Here is an 18,683-nt window from a genome sequence, read left to right as displayed (position 1 = left end):
AGTGAGGAATAAAACTTCTTTCAGGTAGGTAACTGACTTCTCAATATTTGAGCACTGCCCATACAGTTTTAAGCAAGTCCTTGAATCCAAAACACTGGTCATGAAAAAAAAAAATCGAACAGTCCCAGGAAATAAAATATCATATCCTTTGAGTTAAGGAAATAGCCGAAGAAAGAATGACTGTTACAGCTTACTCTGCAAAACTAGAAAGAGTGGAAATTGAATTCGCAGGAGTTTCCTAGAATTCTTCCTTGGATTGTGTATGAAAAAAAAAAATCAAGCCGCGTTTCTAGAAATGAGATTCTAATTAGAGAAATGCAATACAATACAATGCAAAACAATACAATTCTTTATTGGCCAAGTGTGATTTGACACACAAGGAATTTGTCTTTGGTGCATATGCTCTCAGTGTACATAATAAGAAAAGATACATTCGTTAAGAATCATAAGGTACAACCCTTAAGGATAGTCATGGAGTACAAATAAGCAATCGAATCATACTAGGAAACAATCAATATAAATCGTAGGGATATAGCAACAAGTTATAGTCGTACAGTCGTAAGTGGAAGGAGATGATAGGAACGATGAGAAGATTAATAATAATCGTAATAGAGAAATAAACATGCTAAAAGTGGGCAATGGGACAAGTCATGTGATGGCCAGGAAAACTCCACGGACGTGCTGCTGAAATCACTAGCAGGCAAACTCAATTTGGTTTTTCTCCTTCCCAGGAGCAACTGGAACACGCCTCCCCCGCCTGCTCAGATCCTCTTCCTCGCCTGTAGGTGGCGAGCGAGGCTTAATTGAAGGGAGCGAATGCCTAGGAAAGGAGGTGTGGCCAGGAAGGGAGGTGTGGGCAGGACTTGGAGCTGACCCCGCCTCTTCCGGGGATCTGGCGGCGGCGGCGGCGGCAGCGGTGGCGTGTTTCTGCCATGGCTGGGGAAGTTCGGTGGATCTACCGGGGAGATCCCCAGGAGGGGCAGAGCGCTCCGCTAGGTGAGACTCCCGGTGGAGAAGAGGAATCTGTCGCGTTGTGGTTGTGACTCCTTCAGGGCTCTTGTTCCGTTCAGCTTTACTGTATTTTGGCTTTGCAAGCCGGGAGTCCTGCAGGAGAGCCGGCGTGGGCAGCGTGATGGGGGTTGATGGTACGCGAGGATAGGAAAAAAGGTTCCGATTCCTCGAACTGGGTGGCCAGAGGCAGTAAGGAGGAACGGGAGGCGGGTGTGCCCTTGATCAAGTGCCATGGATGTACAGGTAGTCCTCGACTTTTTCATTTTCTTGCTGTTCAATTTCAGTTCAGTTTACAAATGGGAAACTGAAGAATCCTGAAAATATGAATTTCACTTTGTACAGAAGCAAAGACATCAATAATCCCAGAAAGAAGAATTATGCAATTGTGGTAATTACAAACTTGTTCCATGCTTTTGTGTTCATTTAAGTATGTTTAATATGTAATATATTTATGTTAAATATGTAATATATTTAAATATTAAATATGTTGATTACATGTATGGCATGCATGCTGAATAGAAGTGTGCCCCCTTTATGAAACTTAAGGCTTCATCATCAGGCAGTGCAATGATTCATGTCTATTGAAGTTCATATTTCCAATTTCCATAAATCCAATTTCCCTTTAAGATGTCTGCTTTGTGGGGAATTGATGTCACAAAGATGAAGGTTTATTTTTTATAACTCCAAGGAATGGAAGATCTTTTCAAATTGCTTCTTCTCATTCTACTACTGTATAAAGCCAAGTCTAGGGTCTGAGAATTTTAGCTGCTTCAGCACATAACTTTAAGAAACTATACAACTGGAACCATGAAAAGTGCATACATGTTTGAGATATATTAAATAAAAATTGCTCATGATCATGTATTTTCACTGCCTAATAGTTTTGGTATAATTTATTGGGCATATGTTAGTTGCATATGTGAGTAGTAAGTCTGAAAGTTGTTCTTAGTATGTCCGTGCATATTAAATAATAGAAGAAACCATTTAACCATTAACCCCATTTTACCATCATGCAGAAATGAATATAATTGCTGTTTCAAATTCACTTCACTTTCAATTCACTTTTGAATTGAATATCTCTGGTAGCTTTTTGTGGAGTTGCATTTGTTTTAAAATAATATATCATTAATACATGCAATGTAATTTACAGAATTAAAATACAATAATGTCTGCTTAAAACATACAGTCAAAAGTCAGTTGATATATAAAATTTTAGTATATAATATACAATTCCAAAAAATTTGCTATATTTAAAAATAAAAAGCTTAGAGATGTATAGTTGCCTAGGGTCAAAAGCAATTAATAAAATATCATAGGCAAGGAAAAGAGTTCTCTGTTCCTTGTTTATCTGCTTGAACTTATGTTTATATTGCATTGCTTTCAGGATATCATTTTAATTAAAAATAATGGACAGTTTCTAATGAGTATAATCAGTAAACTCAATTTATATAGCTGGGCTTAGTAAACATTTAACTGGGAAAAGTGGGAAATATTAGAGGAGACTATAGATCTGCTTACTTGGCATTTATTTATACATTGTTGTAATAAATTCATACCTGGGATGTCTTACGATAAAGTGGAAAAACCTTCTGGAAAATGCCTTCACCTAGAAAACCATCATCCATAGCTTATTGCTTTTTTTTCCCCCCATTCAGAATGCAGAAACAGATCGCTTGTCTTATGTAGGAAGTAACTTTGGTGCAGGAGCCCTGAAATGCAATACTCTTTGCAGGTATAATGAATATGTCTATATCTCTTAAACCCACAAATTTATCAAATAATATTTATTTTATTTATATATAAATATATACAAATATATTTGCTTTCATTAACAAGTCAGAATTAGCCAAGCATTAATAGCTGCAGAATAACAGTATTGAGTTCCTCTCAGTGTTATGATATTTGTGATTCAAAATGATAAATAACACAGTCTCTTTTGAAGATTGATGGGACTTGAAAGCAAATCATAATGCATGTCTGAAAATATATTACAGTGAGGCTTCTGTTTGTTCAGAATAGAACAAATATTTTTGTTTTCTTTTATGGTAATTGTCTACTCCATTTTTTTAAGTTTTGAAATTTTATTTGTAAGATGTACAGTATATGCTGTCTCAATCAATAATGTCAAGTTAACAGTTTAAAGTACAGGTAGTCCTCAACTTACAACCATTCATTTAGCAATCATTCAAAGTTGCAACAGAAAAAAGTGGCTTATGACCGTTTTCACACTTATGACCACTGCAGCATTTCCATGGTCACGTGATCAAAATTCAAATGCTTGGCCACTAGTTCATATTTATGACGGTTGCAGTGTCTTGGGGTCATGTGGTCACCTTTGAGAAGCAAAGTCAATGGGGAAGCCAGATTCACTTAATAACCATGTTACTAATTTAACAACTGCAGTGGTTCACTAAGCAACTGTGACAAGAAAGGTTGTAAAATGGGGCAAAGCATTAACAAATGTTCCGTTTAGCAACATAAATTTTGGGCTCAATTGTGGTCATAAGCCGAGGGCTACCTGTAGTAGTTTGTACTATGGTTGACACAATCTGAAAGTTGGGGACATAAAAGAAGGGAAAAAATAAGTATAAGTCACATAAAGAGCTACTTTGACGTTCCTTAGTGGTTAAGGCATCTGGCTAGAGACCTTGAACTCTTAACCCCACCTTAGGTCCAAATCAGGGGTGAAATCCAAAATTTTCCCCTACCGGTTCTGTGGGCGTGGCTTGGTGGGTGTGGCAGGGGAAGGATATTGTAAAATGTCCATTCCCATCCACTCCAGCGGAAGGATATTGCAAAATGTCCATTCCCACTCCACTCTGAGGCCAGCCAGAGGTGGTATTTGCTGGTTCTCCGAATTACTCAAAATTTCTGCTACCGGTTCTCCAGAACCTGTTAGAATCTGCTGGATTTCACCCCTGGACCAAATGACCAGGCTGGATCACACTCTCTCAGCCCTAAGAAGAAAGCAGTGAAGAAAACTACTTCCAAAATCTTGCCAAGAAAATTGAATGGACTTGTCCAGGCAGTTGCCAGGGGTCAAAACTGACTCAAAGGCATCTCTCCCACCCTCTTGAATTCACGTAGAGTTTGTAGTGCAAATGATAAATCTAGGAAGAGTTGAATAATATTTGATTCTAATGGAGCTACAGTAGTGGAATTGATTTAGTAAACTGGGGGAAAGGAGAGCTAAATTGCTATCCAGTTCAGTCTTCAAGTAATCTTAGAGACTTCATAACAATTTTAAAGTACTATTTTACATTTTTTTTAAAGTAACATAAAGGAAAGAGAAGGGAGGGAAGGAAGGACGGAAGGAAGACACTAAATGCAAATGAATTTACTTCTTATTGCGAAAGTGGCAAAATCTGATGTGCTACATCCAATATTTTGCAAACTGAGCCTAATTTGTAATTTTCTGTCTTTGTCCCTTCTACTTCTTCGTCTACCCCCCACATCTACTTGGGAAATCCTCTATTACACTTTTAAGAGGTATAAAGAGAGTTGTAAAGGGGTTTTAAAAAACCATTCTATTGGAAAATGCTATTTCTGACACTTCTGAAGCCACAGACTAGCCATTCTAAATGCTTCTAAAATGAAAGAAAAACTACTCAACACCATCTTTTCCATTAGATATTTTGTCGGTGTTTTAGATGAACCCTCTGGGGAAATGGAGGTCTACAATGCAGAATTGTTCAACTTGCAGCCATTAATTTCAGGTAGGTAAAGCACGTGGTGTTTTTTTTTTCTTCTAATTTTAATTGTTGACATGGTTACTGGGGAGTCAGAAAACATTTTTTTTTCCTTTATTTACTTATTTTTCCCTCTTTAATTTTTGTGTAAATAACTTAAGACAGTTCAGAAGCCAGTGCACTTCTTGAGGGCACCCTTTTTTTATTCACAGCCATCAATCAATCAATAAAAGTTATTTACTGCTTCATATTGGTTTTTTCCTATGCAGGACCTGGGAGATATTTTCCTTTATTGATTCACACAGAACTCACTGAACGTTTAACAAGAACATTAGACACAGTGCTCATTCTGTTGTAGATTTTCAGAATACAAATGGAATTAAGTGGTCTACTGTACCAAATACTCCCAGACTGTAGAAAGTAACCCACAGAGTAGGTTCAGTTCAAGTTTTCCTAATGTGCTAGTTTTTTATTGAAAGGAATATTTAACATTTTAAAACTTTAATCCCCAAATTGTGTTCAGAAATACCGTGTTTCCCTGAAAATAAGACCCTGCCTTATATTTTTTTGAACCCTAAAATAAGCACTTGGCCTTATTGCCATGCGCTCAAAAGCCCAATTGGGCTTATCAGGGGATATCTTATTTGGGGGGAAACAGGGTAGTAAATTCCTGGAAGGATGTACTGCATGTGGGTTTTTTTTTCTGAATTTGTTCCCATCTCTTGGTCAGGATTTGAGAATTATCTTGCTTGATGAAAGAAAAGTCGTGCTTTTAATAACATTTGTGACTGAAAAGATGCTATTAGATTTATCTGCAATGCACTATCACAGCTCCTACTACCCAGCATATATAATAATCCTTGATCAGAAGAATTTAAAAGAATATGTTGATAATAGATAGCTAATATTTCTTCTTTCCAAGAGTGCTTAATCAGGAGTCTTGTTGATTTTGATTTTACTTTATTTTCTTCTGTTGTTTTTCTTAACAGATGATGTAGTAGATAATGACCTGTCAGAATATTTGGCTAAATCCTATAGAGAGAAGGTATGTCAAACAACTAGGTTGCTATGATTGGAAAAGGTATTTTGATACCTTGCTGTATTAAAAGGCTTTTTGGTTTGTTTGTTTATTTATTTAGATTTGCCATGTAAATTGTAATAGTGTTGGGGTACATTTCAGCCCTATTTTTAAAAATGTCCTTATTCTGGACTATTTCTCTTTGTCATTTCTCTTTGCTACAATTTTGGCACATTTGCCATTCTTAAATACCAGTAATTTCAGTGTGTCAGTGTTTCAGTGTGTCAGGTTTCAGTCCAGCGTAATTCAAAAATGGAAACTTGAACACAGTCTTTAAATTCTATTGATATTTCATTTCCTCTCATCAGTCATTTCTAGTTTGAATGTCTAAATCCATGCTGAGGTCATTCCATATGATTCATTCCCTTAAATAAGGAATCTAGTTTGATGGGAGACCATTGCTCAATCTTGGAGCATATCCTTTTTATACAGGTGCTACTCATTTAACCGCCACTTGTTCAGTGACCGTTCAAACTTATGACAATAGTGGTAGCTGCAACTGGTCATCATACTTGTAGCTGGCACAGCATTCTCATGTGATTAGGATTTGTGACCTTTCCTGCCAGATTACCACGACAAAGTCAATGGGAAGCCAGCAGGAAGTCAGAAGTGATGGTCACATGAAGGCCTCATTTAACAATAGCCGTTGGAACAGCTGGAACTGTTGCCACTAAGCAGTGCAGTCGCATGATTTTTCAGCTTACAACCTTCTCTCTTAACAATGGCGCTTCTGACTCCAATTAGCATTGTTAAGTGAGAACTACCTGTAGTGTACTTGGTCACTTTCCAGCTTCTCCAGATGAGATGTGTTTTTGGATAACACTGATGAAAGTGGCTTGGAAAATATCTGTTGCAGCAGCAATGTCAGCTATTGATAAGAAAGAATCCCATCGGAGGAACTTCTTATTCAGAATTAACTTTAGGGTTCATCTCATTAATCCTTGATAGCTTCAGGTGTCTACTTGAAAACATTGTGACCCCAAACCTCTGGAATAGGAGTTTAAAAATTAATTCATGCAACTCCCTATACAGTATATATTGTTTTCATGTTGGCACTTTGTGAATTATCAACACTGTATTTTTCTCTTGTTTTTTGGTAACCAAATTGTTAATAATAGCAATGCAAATGATAAAATGGTAATGGTAAAAGGAAAAAAAAACGAGATCACCCCACTGAAAAATAGGATCTTTTCCCCCAAATGAAACCTTTCTAGGATATTGGGCTGTATTAAATAATAATATATTCTATAATTTCAGTGAAGTGTATCACAAAGCTGCCACTGAATTTTATGGACATATTGATGTGATTCATCACATGAAAATATTAACTTTACAAAGGGAAGAAATATTAAATACTTCTGTGTCATTTACTATCTCTTAACGTAACTTTTATTGCATTTAAAGATAATGTAAATACAATTTTTATCATTGCTTCATCCACAACTTTATCCTGGTTCTGCTTATAGCAGCAGATACGTGTGCAGTATAAAGTTGGCTCCCATTTAAAATCCAGGTTGATTAGAATGAGCAGCTTTCTAGCAAACCTGATTGAGTTTGCTATTTCAGCTACCTTTCTAAAAATGACTATTAAAAAGAGCTTTTAAAAAAGCTATTGAATCTAAAAAGATAATCGATTACTTAGAAGACAACTGATGTGTTCTATTTTCTTTCCCGCAAAATGAAGTTTGGAGGTGGGTTTGGAGTAATATTCTTCTAAGTCATGGGTGTCAAACTTGTGGCGTCATGTTGCCATCACGTGACGTTTTGCGACGTTTTTCCCATTCGCAGAGCTGGAGCAGGCATGGCCTACGCATGATGCATTCGGCCCGTGGGCTGCCAGTTTGACCCCCCTGTTCTAGGTTGTCTGGGCAGAAAGGGGCTTGACATTTTTAGTACTTTGTGTTCTTCCTAGCTGCTTCAAAACTGAATTTCCTCTGCAAGAGTGCCCAGTAGGAGTAGCACTTTGTGGCTTATATAGCAGTCTCTTGATAATTTTACAGGTAGATCTCTGTATTGAAGCCTTTGGAACCAACAAGCAGAGAAAAGCCTTGAATTCTCGGAGAATGAATGAGGTCAGAAAGGAAGTATTAAATAAAGCAGTGATTAAAGCTGCGGAAGATGTCATAGAGACAAAAGGTGTTGCTGGTAGGTATAAGAGCCATGAAATAAAGAATTGGAGCTGTAAGCCAATCTAAGAACTCTCTTTTTAATGTAATGGAGAAGTGTATTGCTGGTTATGTAATTTATTTTAAGCATAATCATAAAGGGACAACATAGCATGCTAATGAGTCTCATCTATCTAAAAATAATTATTAAATGCTGAAATTGTCTCTGTCCTGCCATTTACCTTCATATGATTCTCATCTGTGCAGCCTACTAATAATTTTATTTCCATTATTTGAACCAATGTGACTCCTTTCTAAATGTTTAAAAGATTCTTTATATTGCTTGACCATTTCAGATATTTGCTACTATTGTTTTAATTTTTTGTTAAATGGCTCAGTATTGCTGCTTACATACATACACACATACATACATACATACATACATACATACATACATACATATATATTCCAATGTAATTCAATGTAAAATATTTTAATATTTTTCAATTTCCTATTTTCTTGTTGGTTCTTTTAAAATTACAGGTTAGATTTTCCCTCCTTATGCCTCAAATTCTGGTATCCTATAACACCCCTGCAACTACCACATCTTTTCAAAGATAAATACTTACAATAAAATCATTTGTATCTTCAGTTTAGACAGTAGTGGCCAAAATTGTAGAAACCTTTTGGGAAAAGTGTATTTTTGAGGTTTGATGGATAATAACACCACTTTTTTTTTTTTTTTTTTTTGGAGTTTCAAGATAATCATATTCCAGTGCTGCCTGGGAATAGCCCAAACCTTAACCCAATTGAAAATCTATAGAGCCGACTAAAGAACTGATCCAGCAATAAAACCCAGTTAATAGAAGCAATCATTAGATCTTGTTTTCACATCATAACAGCTGCAGAACTAAAAGACTTGATTCACTCCATGGGAAAACATTCTAAGGCCGTAATTCATGCTAAAGGTTACCTACTAAGTATTAACTGACATGATAATTTTTGTATATCTCGTTTTTTCTACATTTCACTTTTTTCTTTATACTGTAACTGCTATTCTAATAGCAAATCCTTCATAAAAGTTATTGCATTACATTCTTGATTAAATTATCTTTCTAGTGATATATAATTTTATGATACTACTTAAAAAAAGTGGTGTTATTAGCTAGTTTTAGAAAATACATTTTTCCCAAAAGGTTTCCACAATTTTGCCACTACTGTAAGTGGCTGAATTGCATATCTTTATTTATTTAACTTTCTTCTGTGCCTTTCCAAACTGGGGTGTTTCTCCATCAGTTAGATTGTAGCTCTCATTTTAGAGTCCTCCAACCAGCATTGTGATTAGCTACAAAGCATAGAAATTGATAATATACAGATTTTGTATCCCTTACTGTCATTTTGGAATTTTCAAATATTCATCCCAAGAAAAATGTCTGGCTTTCTCTCTTTCACTCTTTAGGAGAACCCTAAATTATTTCCTCTCCCCTTTCTGAAAAGCATTTGCACAGTTTTATTTATTCATAATTTTTATTTAAATCCTTTCTTCCAACTAATATGTTGACAATATTCTTAGGTGTTGTTTAATAAGCATCTTGTACATTCATATTATTTCATATTATTTTACTTTATTTTTGTTTCAGTGTTTTAATTGGAATAGTTCAGTCTAAGCTGTTTTCTGAATGTCTAAAAATGATGGGAACTATATATATATTCCAACACATACAGAGAAAGTTGAGAAAGTCTCTTTAATGATTGTGGCATTAACTTTTTTCAAATAAACATCATGTTAAATAAATAAAGTATCTCCCTTTTTATTTGTTTTCAAAGCATTGGTTCATGATGCAGCAGAAGATGAGAAAACTGATGTCTCCTTGGTTCTTCCTCCCTGCCATGAAGATGCTAAAAATCCAGAGGATGTCTACAAGTTTGAAGACAGTATCCTTTATAAGCAGAATGAAGTATGAGAGAATGGAGAATATTAAAGAAAAAGTATGCCCCTCATTATTGAAGAGCACATGGAGGAGAGAGACCATGAGTTCTGTTGTGAATATGTTGTACATACAACCAGAGTATCTAAAAACCATTGGTGCAGGGAGTTAGGGAAAGGAAACAGTTGCCAAGAATTGTTACCTTACTCATAAATGCCTTTGGAAAATCTTATCCTACACAAGAAAGGGGGAGAGAACTTTATCATAGTCACAGAGTAGAGTTGGACAACAAAGGTGATGTTTTTCTTCATTTCCAAAAAAATCTGACCTGATAGTATTCTCCTTTATTTGCTGCATCACTGATACATTCATTCTAAACCCTACTCTCCTAAATATATGTTATCATCTTAAATCTTGCTGAGATACTAAAACAAGTTGAGCAGTCTTCCTTAACCCTATAACTTCTGATATAGAAAAGAGATAGGAGAGAGGGGAGGGGAGAGAGGAGAGGAGAGAATAGAATAGAATAGAATAGAATAGAATAGAATAGAATAGAATAGAATAGAATAGAATAGAATAGAATAGAATAGAATAGAATAGAATTCTTTATTGGCCAAGCGTGATTGGACACACAAGGAATTTGTCTCTGATAAGCTCACAATGTATATATAAACAGCAAGTAATAGGTCATAGTTACAATCATTAATCATAAGTTACAAACAAGCAACAATTGATAAATCATAAGAAACCAATAGGAGAAGACAGTAGGGAAGAGGAGAAGATAAGAAATGAGACAGTGCCGTGGGAATTAAGTGTTCAGCAGAGTGATGGCACTGTGATATGTTTGTTATTACAACTTGAGGGGAACTTTGGAAGTTGTATGCCCAACAAATTTGGAGGATTCCAGCTGGAGACGGTTAGGAAAACATTTATGCAGTTCACATCATTTACTCTAAAACATCCTAAACTTATCTCCAGTCATTTCACCTGCTGAATATGAGGCACTTCAGGCTCCAGCTGCAGTTTTCATGAACATAACTGCAGCTGACATTCTCAAGATGACTGAAGAGAAAAGGTAAAGATCTTTCAAATACAATTCAGGGCAAAGTATTATTATTTAAGTATATTATTTAAAATAGAAATGTAATTAGCAGTTAATTTTGTAAAGAAGGAACTGAAGACTGAAATATCAAGTGATGGGTGAATCTTCGTGTGTGAAAAGCCATTCAAATTTAATGCAAATCCTCTGTTGCTTTTTGCCTTGAGGTGCTTTGCACATTCTAATGAAGGCTGTCAAATGGCATATATGGTTTATCATTAATGATATTATTTTGTGGAATTAACGTAAGAAATGTTTCTAAGGTCTTCCACTTTGACAATGGGTATGCCCAAGTTAAAAGAAAATGTACAGGAAAACAAGGTTTTTATGATTTTATTATTGTGGTATTGTGTATCATCTGAAATTCAATATATGCGCAGTCATCCTTTCTAGGAGGGTTATTTTTAAGAAAGTAAGAGGTTGCCTGTATCCAAAATAAGAGCATTTGTTCACTTAAGCTCAGTATTATCCACTCTCTGAATGGAAAGAATTCTCAACAATTTCAGATGGACCTCTTTCTAGCCAGTCTTTCCTGTACAGATAGTCCTCGACTTAGAACAGCTTTCTTAGTGACTGTTTGAAGTTACAATGACGCTGAAAAAAGTGACTTATGACCATTTTTCATGCTTAGGGCCATTGCAGCATCCCCATGGTCACATGATTTATGTTCAGACAACTGACTCATCTTTATGATGGTTGTGGTGTCCTGGGGTCATGTGATCACTTTTTGCAACCTGACAAGCAAAATCAACAGGGGGAACCAGATTCACTTAACAACCAGGTTATTAATTTAACAACTGCAGTGAATCAGTTAATAAATGTGACAAGAAAAGTCATAAAATGGGGCGGAACTCACTTAACAAATTTCTCACTTAGCAACATAAATTTTGGGCTTAATTTTGGTTGTAAATCAAGGACTACCTGTAGGTGCCAGAGACTAGACACGGGTCCTATTGTATACAAAACAAATCAACCACTTCTCAGCTATTGCTCCCCATCTTTTAATTTTTTGGGGGTGGAGAACATGCCTTTAGGTGGGTATGTGGGTAGGATGTACACTTGTAAGTGTATAAAAGAAGGAATTATTAGCACTGGTTATGTCTTGAGCTGTAAAGAGAAGAAAATGAAAAAGAGGAAGAACATACATCTACTGTTACAATACTTCTAGCCCAGAAATACAGGTTGAGGGTTCACTTGTTTAAATCTGAGCAAAATATACACTGAAGCAGATAATATATAGTAGATTGTGCTGCTTTCCATTTAAAGGGAGATGGTTTCTGTTATAAACTTTATTGCTTTGAATCCACACAGAATTTTGTCAACTTACAGCAGCTGAAATTGCAGCTCTTGCTAGCTACTTCCTAACTGCTTTTCAAAGTGTAAGATAAATCTTTTATGTCTTGCTTAGCTATTGTTCCTTTGTCTTGGATGGACTTAAATCCATGCCTTCGGATGAGAAGAGTTATGATCACAAAGCACGTTGCCTCTGGTTTTTTGACTGTCTTGTCAAGCTGAACTCACAAAAGATCGTTAAAAAGAAACGTAAGGATCTTTTCTTTCTCTGATACCAAGTATATTTTTGATTATTTATTTGGGTTATATACTGCATGTCCTCCAGGAGCTGAGTTGTACATAATGTTCCTCCTCCTGTTTCTCTCCACAACAAATTTGTCAGGTAGAGTGGATAGAGAAAGAGGAATTGCCCAAAATCAGCCATTAGTCTTCCCTAGCTGAAGAGGATTTGAACCAGGATTTCCCAGTCCTAGTCCAAAACCTTAACTACTGCACCACATTGGCTCTCATTACAGAAGAGTGCCTAATCCTTAAATTAAACCAGAAAAGGTAAGTGCTCAGGTGGTTATTTTTCCCTTTCATATGTACTGAAGTCTGATTCCTAGAAATTTCAGTTAGCTGGAAATGGAGACCAGATCACCTTAGGCACTCCAAATGGAGAAAGGCTAATGTAATTTGATTTGTATAATTTTCAGGCAGTTTAATACATCTTCTAGATGAGGAGTCTCCAACCTTGGCAACTTTAAGCTTGGCGGACTTCAACTCCCAGAATTCCCCAGCCAGCTTTGAATTCTGGGAGTTGAAGTCCTTCAGGCTTAAAGTTGCGAAGGTTGGAGAGCCCTGTTCTAGATTTCTATAAAATGTATAGGGACTGCATCCGTTAATTCTGAAGAGGGCAATGGATTCTGTTCTCTTCCCCCTCTTGATTCCACTGAACTCCATTCTGCTCTTCTGCAGCCATACTAACATGCTGTACTTTCAGCTATGTTTGGCAATTTGTTGTTTTTAAAATGAAAATTGATATTAAGTTTTTATATTCTGTAAGTTTTCTGTGTCCAGTATTCACTTTGTTTACAATGTCTCCACTTTGTAGAATGCAGACTCCTCTGGTCATTCTGATTCGTATTTAGATTGGAGATTTGGAGGATTTTAGAATGCTTAACTTTTTTATTTTCAATTGTAGATGCCATGGGCCCCACTTGTCCAGACATCATCAGCAAAAAGCTTGTGAAAACTTTCACAGCACTGTCTTATGGCAATGGCAGGTAAAAAAAACCCAGCCCTTTGATTTCTAGTCTAGTAAAATTTATAAATAGGAATAAATTGGTTTATTGTTCTTTGGAGACTTACTAAATCATACAACATTGCCTAAAAAGGGATCAGAAGTAGCATGCAATTTTTTTTTGAAATCAATAGAAAACAGATGTGTTTCTTTATTTTAAATATATTTCATACAGGAGGATCATGCCAAGAAACTGCTCAGAAATCCTTTGTAGTTGCAGTTAACTGAAACATACAGATGTTTGTTCTTAAAAAAGAGAATATAAGGAAACAATGGGAATAAAACACAATTGATATACTTTTTTGCTATTTTTCTTTTTGTGTCTAATATGCTTTTAATAATCCTGTGGAAGGCAGACCTTTTAACATTAAAGCACTATATTAGGGAACATTGTTCAGGAGTACCATCTCCCAGCTCTGTGCCCTGTCAAGGTTCAGGATTAAGATTATGTCTGTTTTTACTAAGCAACTTCCTCTCCCATTTTAAGAAGAAAAAAAAGATTGTATAAAATGGTAAGCAATAAATATCTTATTCCATTTTAAACTGCCTTATTTTTGTTGATAAAAATAGTTTTGTGCTGTTTTAAATTGGGCTTTTCTGAGTGTATTGTTAAAAAGCTGTGGACTGTGTAAATGATAATTGTTAGGCAAAAAATGATTGTTAGGCATGAAGATTTTGGGCAGAACTTTAAAGCTCTGTTCTGTAACTATTGAAAATCTTAAGAGCTTCCTGGGGCCCAGTTTGGTGAAGTGGTTAAAAGCACCAGGCTAGAAACGAGGAGATCATGTGGTTCTGGTCCTGCCTTGGACATAAAAGTAGCTGAGTGACTTTGGGCCAGTCACTCTTTCAGCCCTAAGAAGGAAGCAATAGCAAACCACTTCCCAGATGTAGCCAAGGAAACTGCAGGGACTGACTGGTCCAGCCATTTTCTAAGAGTCAGCAGTGATTTGAAGGAACATGCTGTATTTTGCATGAGTCCCATATTTCATTTTACTTGTCTGTGCAAATTCTACATCTATAGGCAATCCACTCATAGGTTGCAATTAAAGAAGAATACGAAATGAAGCATCTAAAACAGAGATGCTTACATTATATAGACTGTTGAATTTGTATACTGCTGGCACAAAATACTGTGCGGAATATAGGAAACTTGTCAACCTTTTTTATTTTGCTGTTTTCTAGGAGGTTGTAGAAAGAATATGTAGCAGCAAGGCTGCATAGTTTTTGTATCATTTTGTTTCTTATCCTTTTTTTTCTCTCATTTTGTATTTCAGGATACAAAATCTAATTTCAGCTTCAATGAAAGTTAAGATAACAGCATATGCTATAGCCCTGGCTTTGCATATTAACCATTTTCAAACAAATCTGACAGTCTTGCAGCGAGATCTGAAACTACGTGAGAACAAGTAGGTTTAACAGCGCAATTGTATTTTTTTAATTATTCTCTTACTAATGGGCTAAGAACTTCAGGGGCTCCACTCATTGGCTTTTGAGGTGTGCTTAAAAAACCATATGCTCCCCGATTATTTTGGGACTAGCCTTCCTGGGCCTTCCAAATGTTTTAGACTACAACGCCCATATCTTCTATTCAATAGGTTCTGCAGTCATATGGCTGGGAATTATAGGGGTTGTAATTAACATTCCTAGGAATCAGGCTGACATTTCTCCCTTAAAAGGGAAAACATTTTTTCCCTAATCCTTAGGAACAGTGAGAAAATTAATGGACTTTTTTTCAAGAACACCCTTATGATTAAATTCAACAAATGAACATCTAAAATAGTTCCTTAGTCTTGTATATATTGTTTCTGGAACACCAGAGTAGACAGATAACAAGGCAAAGAATAGGAGAGGCAAAAACAGCTGGTTCATTTCAGTATCTTCTATGGGGCAGATTAAGTATGATTATAACTTGAACTAGAGGAGCCAAACATGGGCTATACAGGACAGATGGCAAATATGAACCCTAACTGTAAGTTGTCCTTTAGTACAAATTTTGTTTTCTCCTACATAAGGAGGTAACATTCATTCCTAGAAGAAAAATAAAATAGTACTCTGATGTTGTGGATATCCCATCTTTAGGTCATATAACTCTTAGAAATTAGTCTTTGGAAGTTCTCACTGAAACACATTTAACTTTAGCAAGATCAGTGTGGTACGTTTTTCCTATGAGCCAATATTGCATGGTAGGAAAAGGGGCCCCTTAGTTCTGATGCTGGATAACCAACCTGTCTCAGCTGGTTATCCAGCATCAGCACCCAAAGTCTCAGCAATGAAGTATCCATTGAAACTTCCCTTTGAAGCCATGCCAGTCAAATCCCAGATCATGTCTTTAACACCAAGAAAGCACATAAATTGCTAGGAAAGATAATCAAGAATGCTAATTGGTAATATGTGCCTACAGAGATAATTAAAAAGAGCTGCTATTGGTATCACACATTAAGTTCCAGTTAAGATGACTTATTGCTCATGCCTACAGTATACACAAGAATCTAGTCAATTAACAATCAACGCTAAATTAGCGCTAAATTAAGAGTCAAGGGAAATCGAAAGAGGCTGGACTTAAGACCTTTATGGGAGTGTAATGACTCCAGGCTGATCATTCTCTTGACTCCATCCCCCCATACAAGTGCTGTATGCATGCAGATTACATTCCTATCACCATATTGCCATGCAGGTAGATCTCGTTTAGCGACTGCCTTGTTTAAGAACCATTCGCAGTTACAATACAGCCAATCCTAGCATTTACAATCTTTGAATGGTTGTTAAGCAAAAGAAAGCTGATGCAACATCATTAGTTGCTGTTTCCCTTGGCAACCACTTTGCCTAATGACTGAATTGCTGGTTCCAATTATGGTCATTAAACAAAGTCTACCTATACCTTCCCCCTTCACATCTGACAGATAGAACTCCCTTGCCAACAATTTCCCCTCACATTTGACTGCATCCTATTTTATACTCAACCCTTTTAGTGTTTGTAATCTAGTGAAATGGCCTTTATGACCTGCTACTTGGTTATTGATTAGACTGTCATAAAGTAAATGATTCCAATAAGCTCCTTGGCAGAGTGCAAAGAGAAAGTACTCTTGAGGCTAAGTGTTTCTATAAAATACTGTATTTTTCGGAGTATAAGACGCACCTTAGTTTTTGGGGAGGAAAATGGGGGGGGGGAATTCTGCCTACCAGATATTCATCTGGCTAGAGTCCTTAGTCTGGTCAGCTTCAGCACATTAGTTTGCAGGTTTTGAGTGTTGGGGATGAAAATCAGCTTCTAAAGCACAGCTGATCTTAGGAGAGAGAAGCAATGAGAAAAGCAGGGTAATAGATCGCTTCACTCGTTAGCGCCTCGTTAGATCTGGAAAAAAGCTTTGAAAAAGCTACATTCCGAGTATAAAACACACCCAAATTTTCAGCCTCTTTTAGAGTGGAAAAAAGTGTGTCTTATATTCCGAAAAATACGGTATGCTGAAATCTGACTGAAAATGATGTTCAAGAGAGAGTGAGTGAGATGGTAAACAATATAAATCCTAGATGTAGTTGAATAGGCTAAAGTGTCCACTTGGAAGTCCTGATTTGAGGTCTGAAAAGTGTGGCCAGTGACTGACTGCACTTGTGACATATTTACCCTCTACCATTTCAGTTCAGCCAGGCTTAGTCAACCTCTCCAATCTCTCAAGTGATGAAAAAAATGCCATGTTGCTTGACCTATCCATACAGGTAGTCCTTGACCATTCAAAATTCCCATGTCTGGGGTTAGTTACAACCTGGATTTGAAGTTCCAAAAGTTAGGCCCACCCCGTATTCACATGACTGCACTTCAGGTGCTTAGCAATTTGCAGTCATTTGTGGTGTCCAGTGGCCACATGATCACATTTTGAGTTTTGCCCCAAGACAGCATTTGCTTCTGGTTTTACCAGCTCACAGGAAACCACTGAGTGACCACTGCAAAAAATAAATAAATTGTAAAATCGGATCAGTCAACCCATTTTATGACCAACCCAAGTTATGCTCCTTTATGGTCATAACTCGAGGACTACCTGTATTTCATACAAGAGGTCAGTGGGGGAAATGATGTATGGTAATTCTGTCCAGTACAAATACAAAAAGCAAAAAGATGCTGGTGATAATTTTTTTTACTGCATTAAAAGAATGCAAGACATCTGTTCTCCATTTTTCAGAAATGTTTTGGGTAGAATGTTGTTGCTTCTGGCAGTCTTTTCCAATCTCCAGCTGTATTGAACTACAACTCCCATCAGATGAGGCTTACAGTCCAATTCATTAGGAAGCCTCTGGTTAGAAAGGCTGGCTTGAGGCTTGGCTTTTCCTCAAACATGATAGGCTCTTGATTCAATCAGCATATTGCCTTGCTTTGTGAAAAGAAGTTTGCTGGCATCAGCAAAACCCCCAATTCTTTAGCCCAAGGAGTTTAGAATATAAGTTATGGCTGTAATCTGACAGTTAAAGGAGGGAAAGGAATAGGAAAAGCCAAAGTCACAAACTGCGAAGAGAAAACTGCTAGAAGAAAAAAGAAACTCTTTGAGCAGAACAGTCTTTATAACTGACATTTTCTCTTTTAATGCAGAATACTTGACATTGCCAAGGCGATGAGACTGAAGATCAGCAAAAGCAAAATCCTCTCTGGATTTGAAGAGCACAAATTAGGGACCTTATGCTTGCCTTTACCTGTACAGAAGATGCCCCAGCGCAGCAGGAAACGCAAACTAAATTAAGAATGTTTTTTCCTCTAGGACTTACAACAAGCTGGACAAATTTATGGATAATCTGAACAGAGCTACCATTTCATTGTCCTGAAAGGACTGGAGAGATTTGTACTTGTAGTTATACATTTTTGTTTCTCTCTTGAGTTGTTTAGCAGAGATCTGCACTTTTACTGAAGTGCTATTGTCCTTTGTGATATTTGAACATTCGGCATCTTGGTTCAAAACAGCCATATAGGAATAGTTTCCTCTATCCATGTAAAATATTTAAAATGTGAGCATGACTGAATATTTACAATGTTTAACATTAACATTAAATATTTTAATGTTTAAAATGTTTCTTGTTTTTTGGTAATAAACATTTTTTAAAAAATACCTGTACTTAATCATTTTCATTTAATTATGTATTTTGTTGTAACATTCCTAATTTTTCTATAGTTCTTGGGTTAATTTCTAGGCTCCTTTCTGCTTTTTATTTTATTG

At 36.4% G+C, this 18,683-nt stretch overlaps 1 protein-coding gene across 1 annotated transcript; it reads left to right on the top strand.

Annotated features, from left to right (window-relative positions):
• Nucleotides 1-900: 900 nt before the first annotated feature.
• On the top strand, nt 901-18,479 carry POLR1E (RNA polymerase I subunit E). Its single transcript, XM_070935430.1, has 12 exons — nt 901-996; nt 1,296-1,399; nt 2,667-2,743; nt 4,642-4,727; nt 5,690-5,745; nt 7,779-7,923; nt 9,711-9,818; nt 10,790-10,886; nt 12,319-12,452; nt 13,387-13,468; nt 14,760-14,891; nt 18,065-18,479. Exons 1-12 carry the CDS (start codon nt 933-935, stop codon nt 18,210-18,212), a joined length of 1,233 nt encoding a protein of 410 aa, XP_070791531.1. The 5' UTR covers nt 901-932; the 3' UTR covers nt 18,213-18,479.
• The last annotated feature ends 204 nt before the right edge of the window (nt 18,480-18,683 follow it).

This window comes from Pituophis catenifer, unplaced genomic scaffold (assembly GCF_029215685.1).
Source record: "Pituophis catenifer annectens isolate HBS135680 unplaced genomic scaffold, rPitCat1.0.hap2 SCAF_2, whole genome shotgun sequence".
In the NCBI taxonomy this organism is placed as follows: domain Eukaryota; kingdom Metazoa; phylum Chordata; class Lepidosauria; order Squamata; family Colubridae; genus Pituophis; species Pituophis catenifer.
Note: the sequence above shows the minus strand (reverse complement) of the source record. Positions and strands in the feature narration are given on the sequence as shown.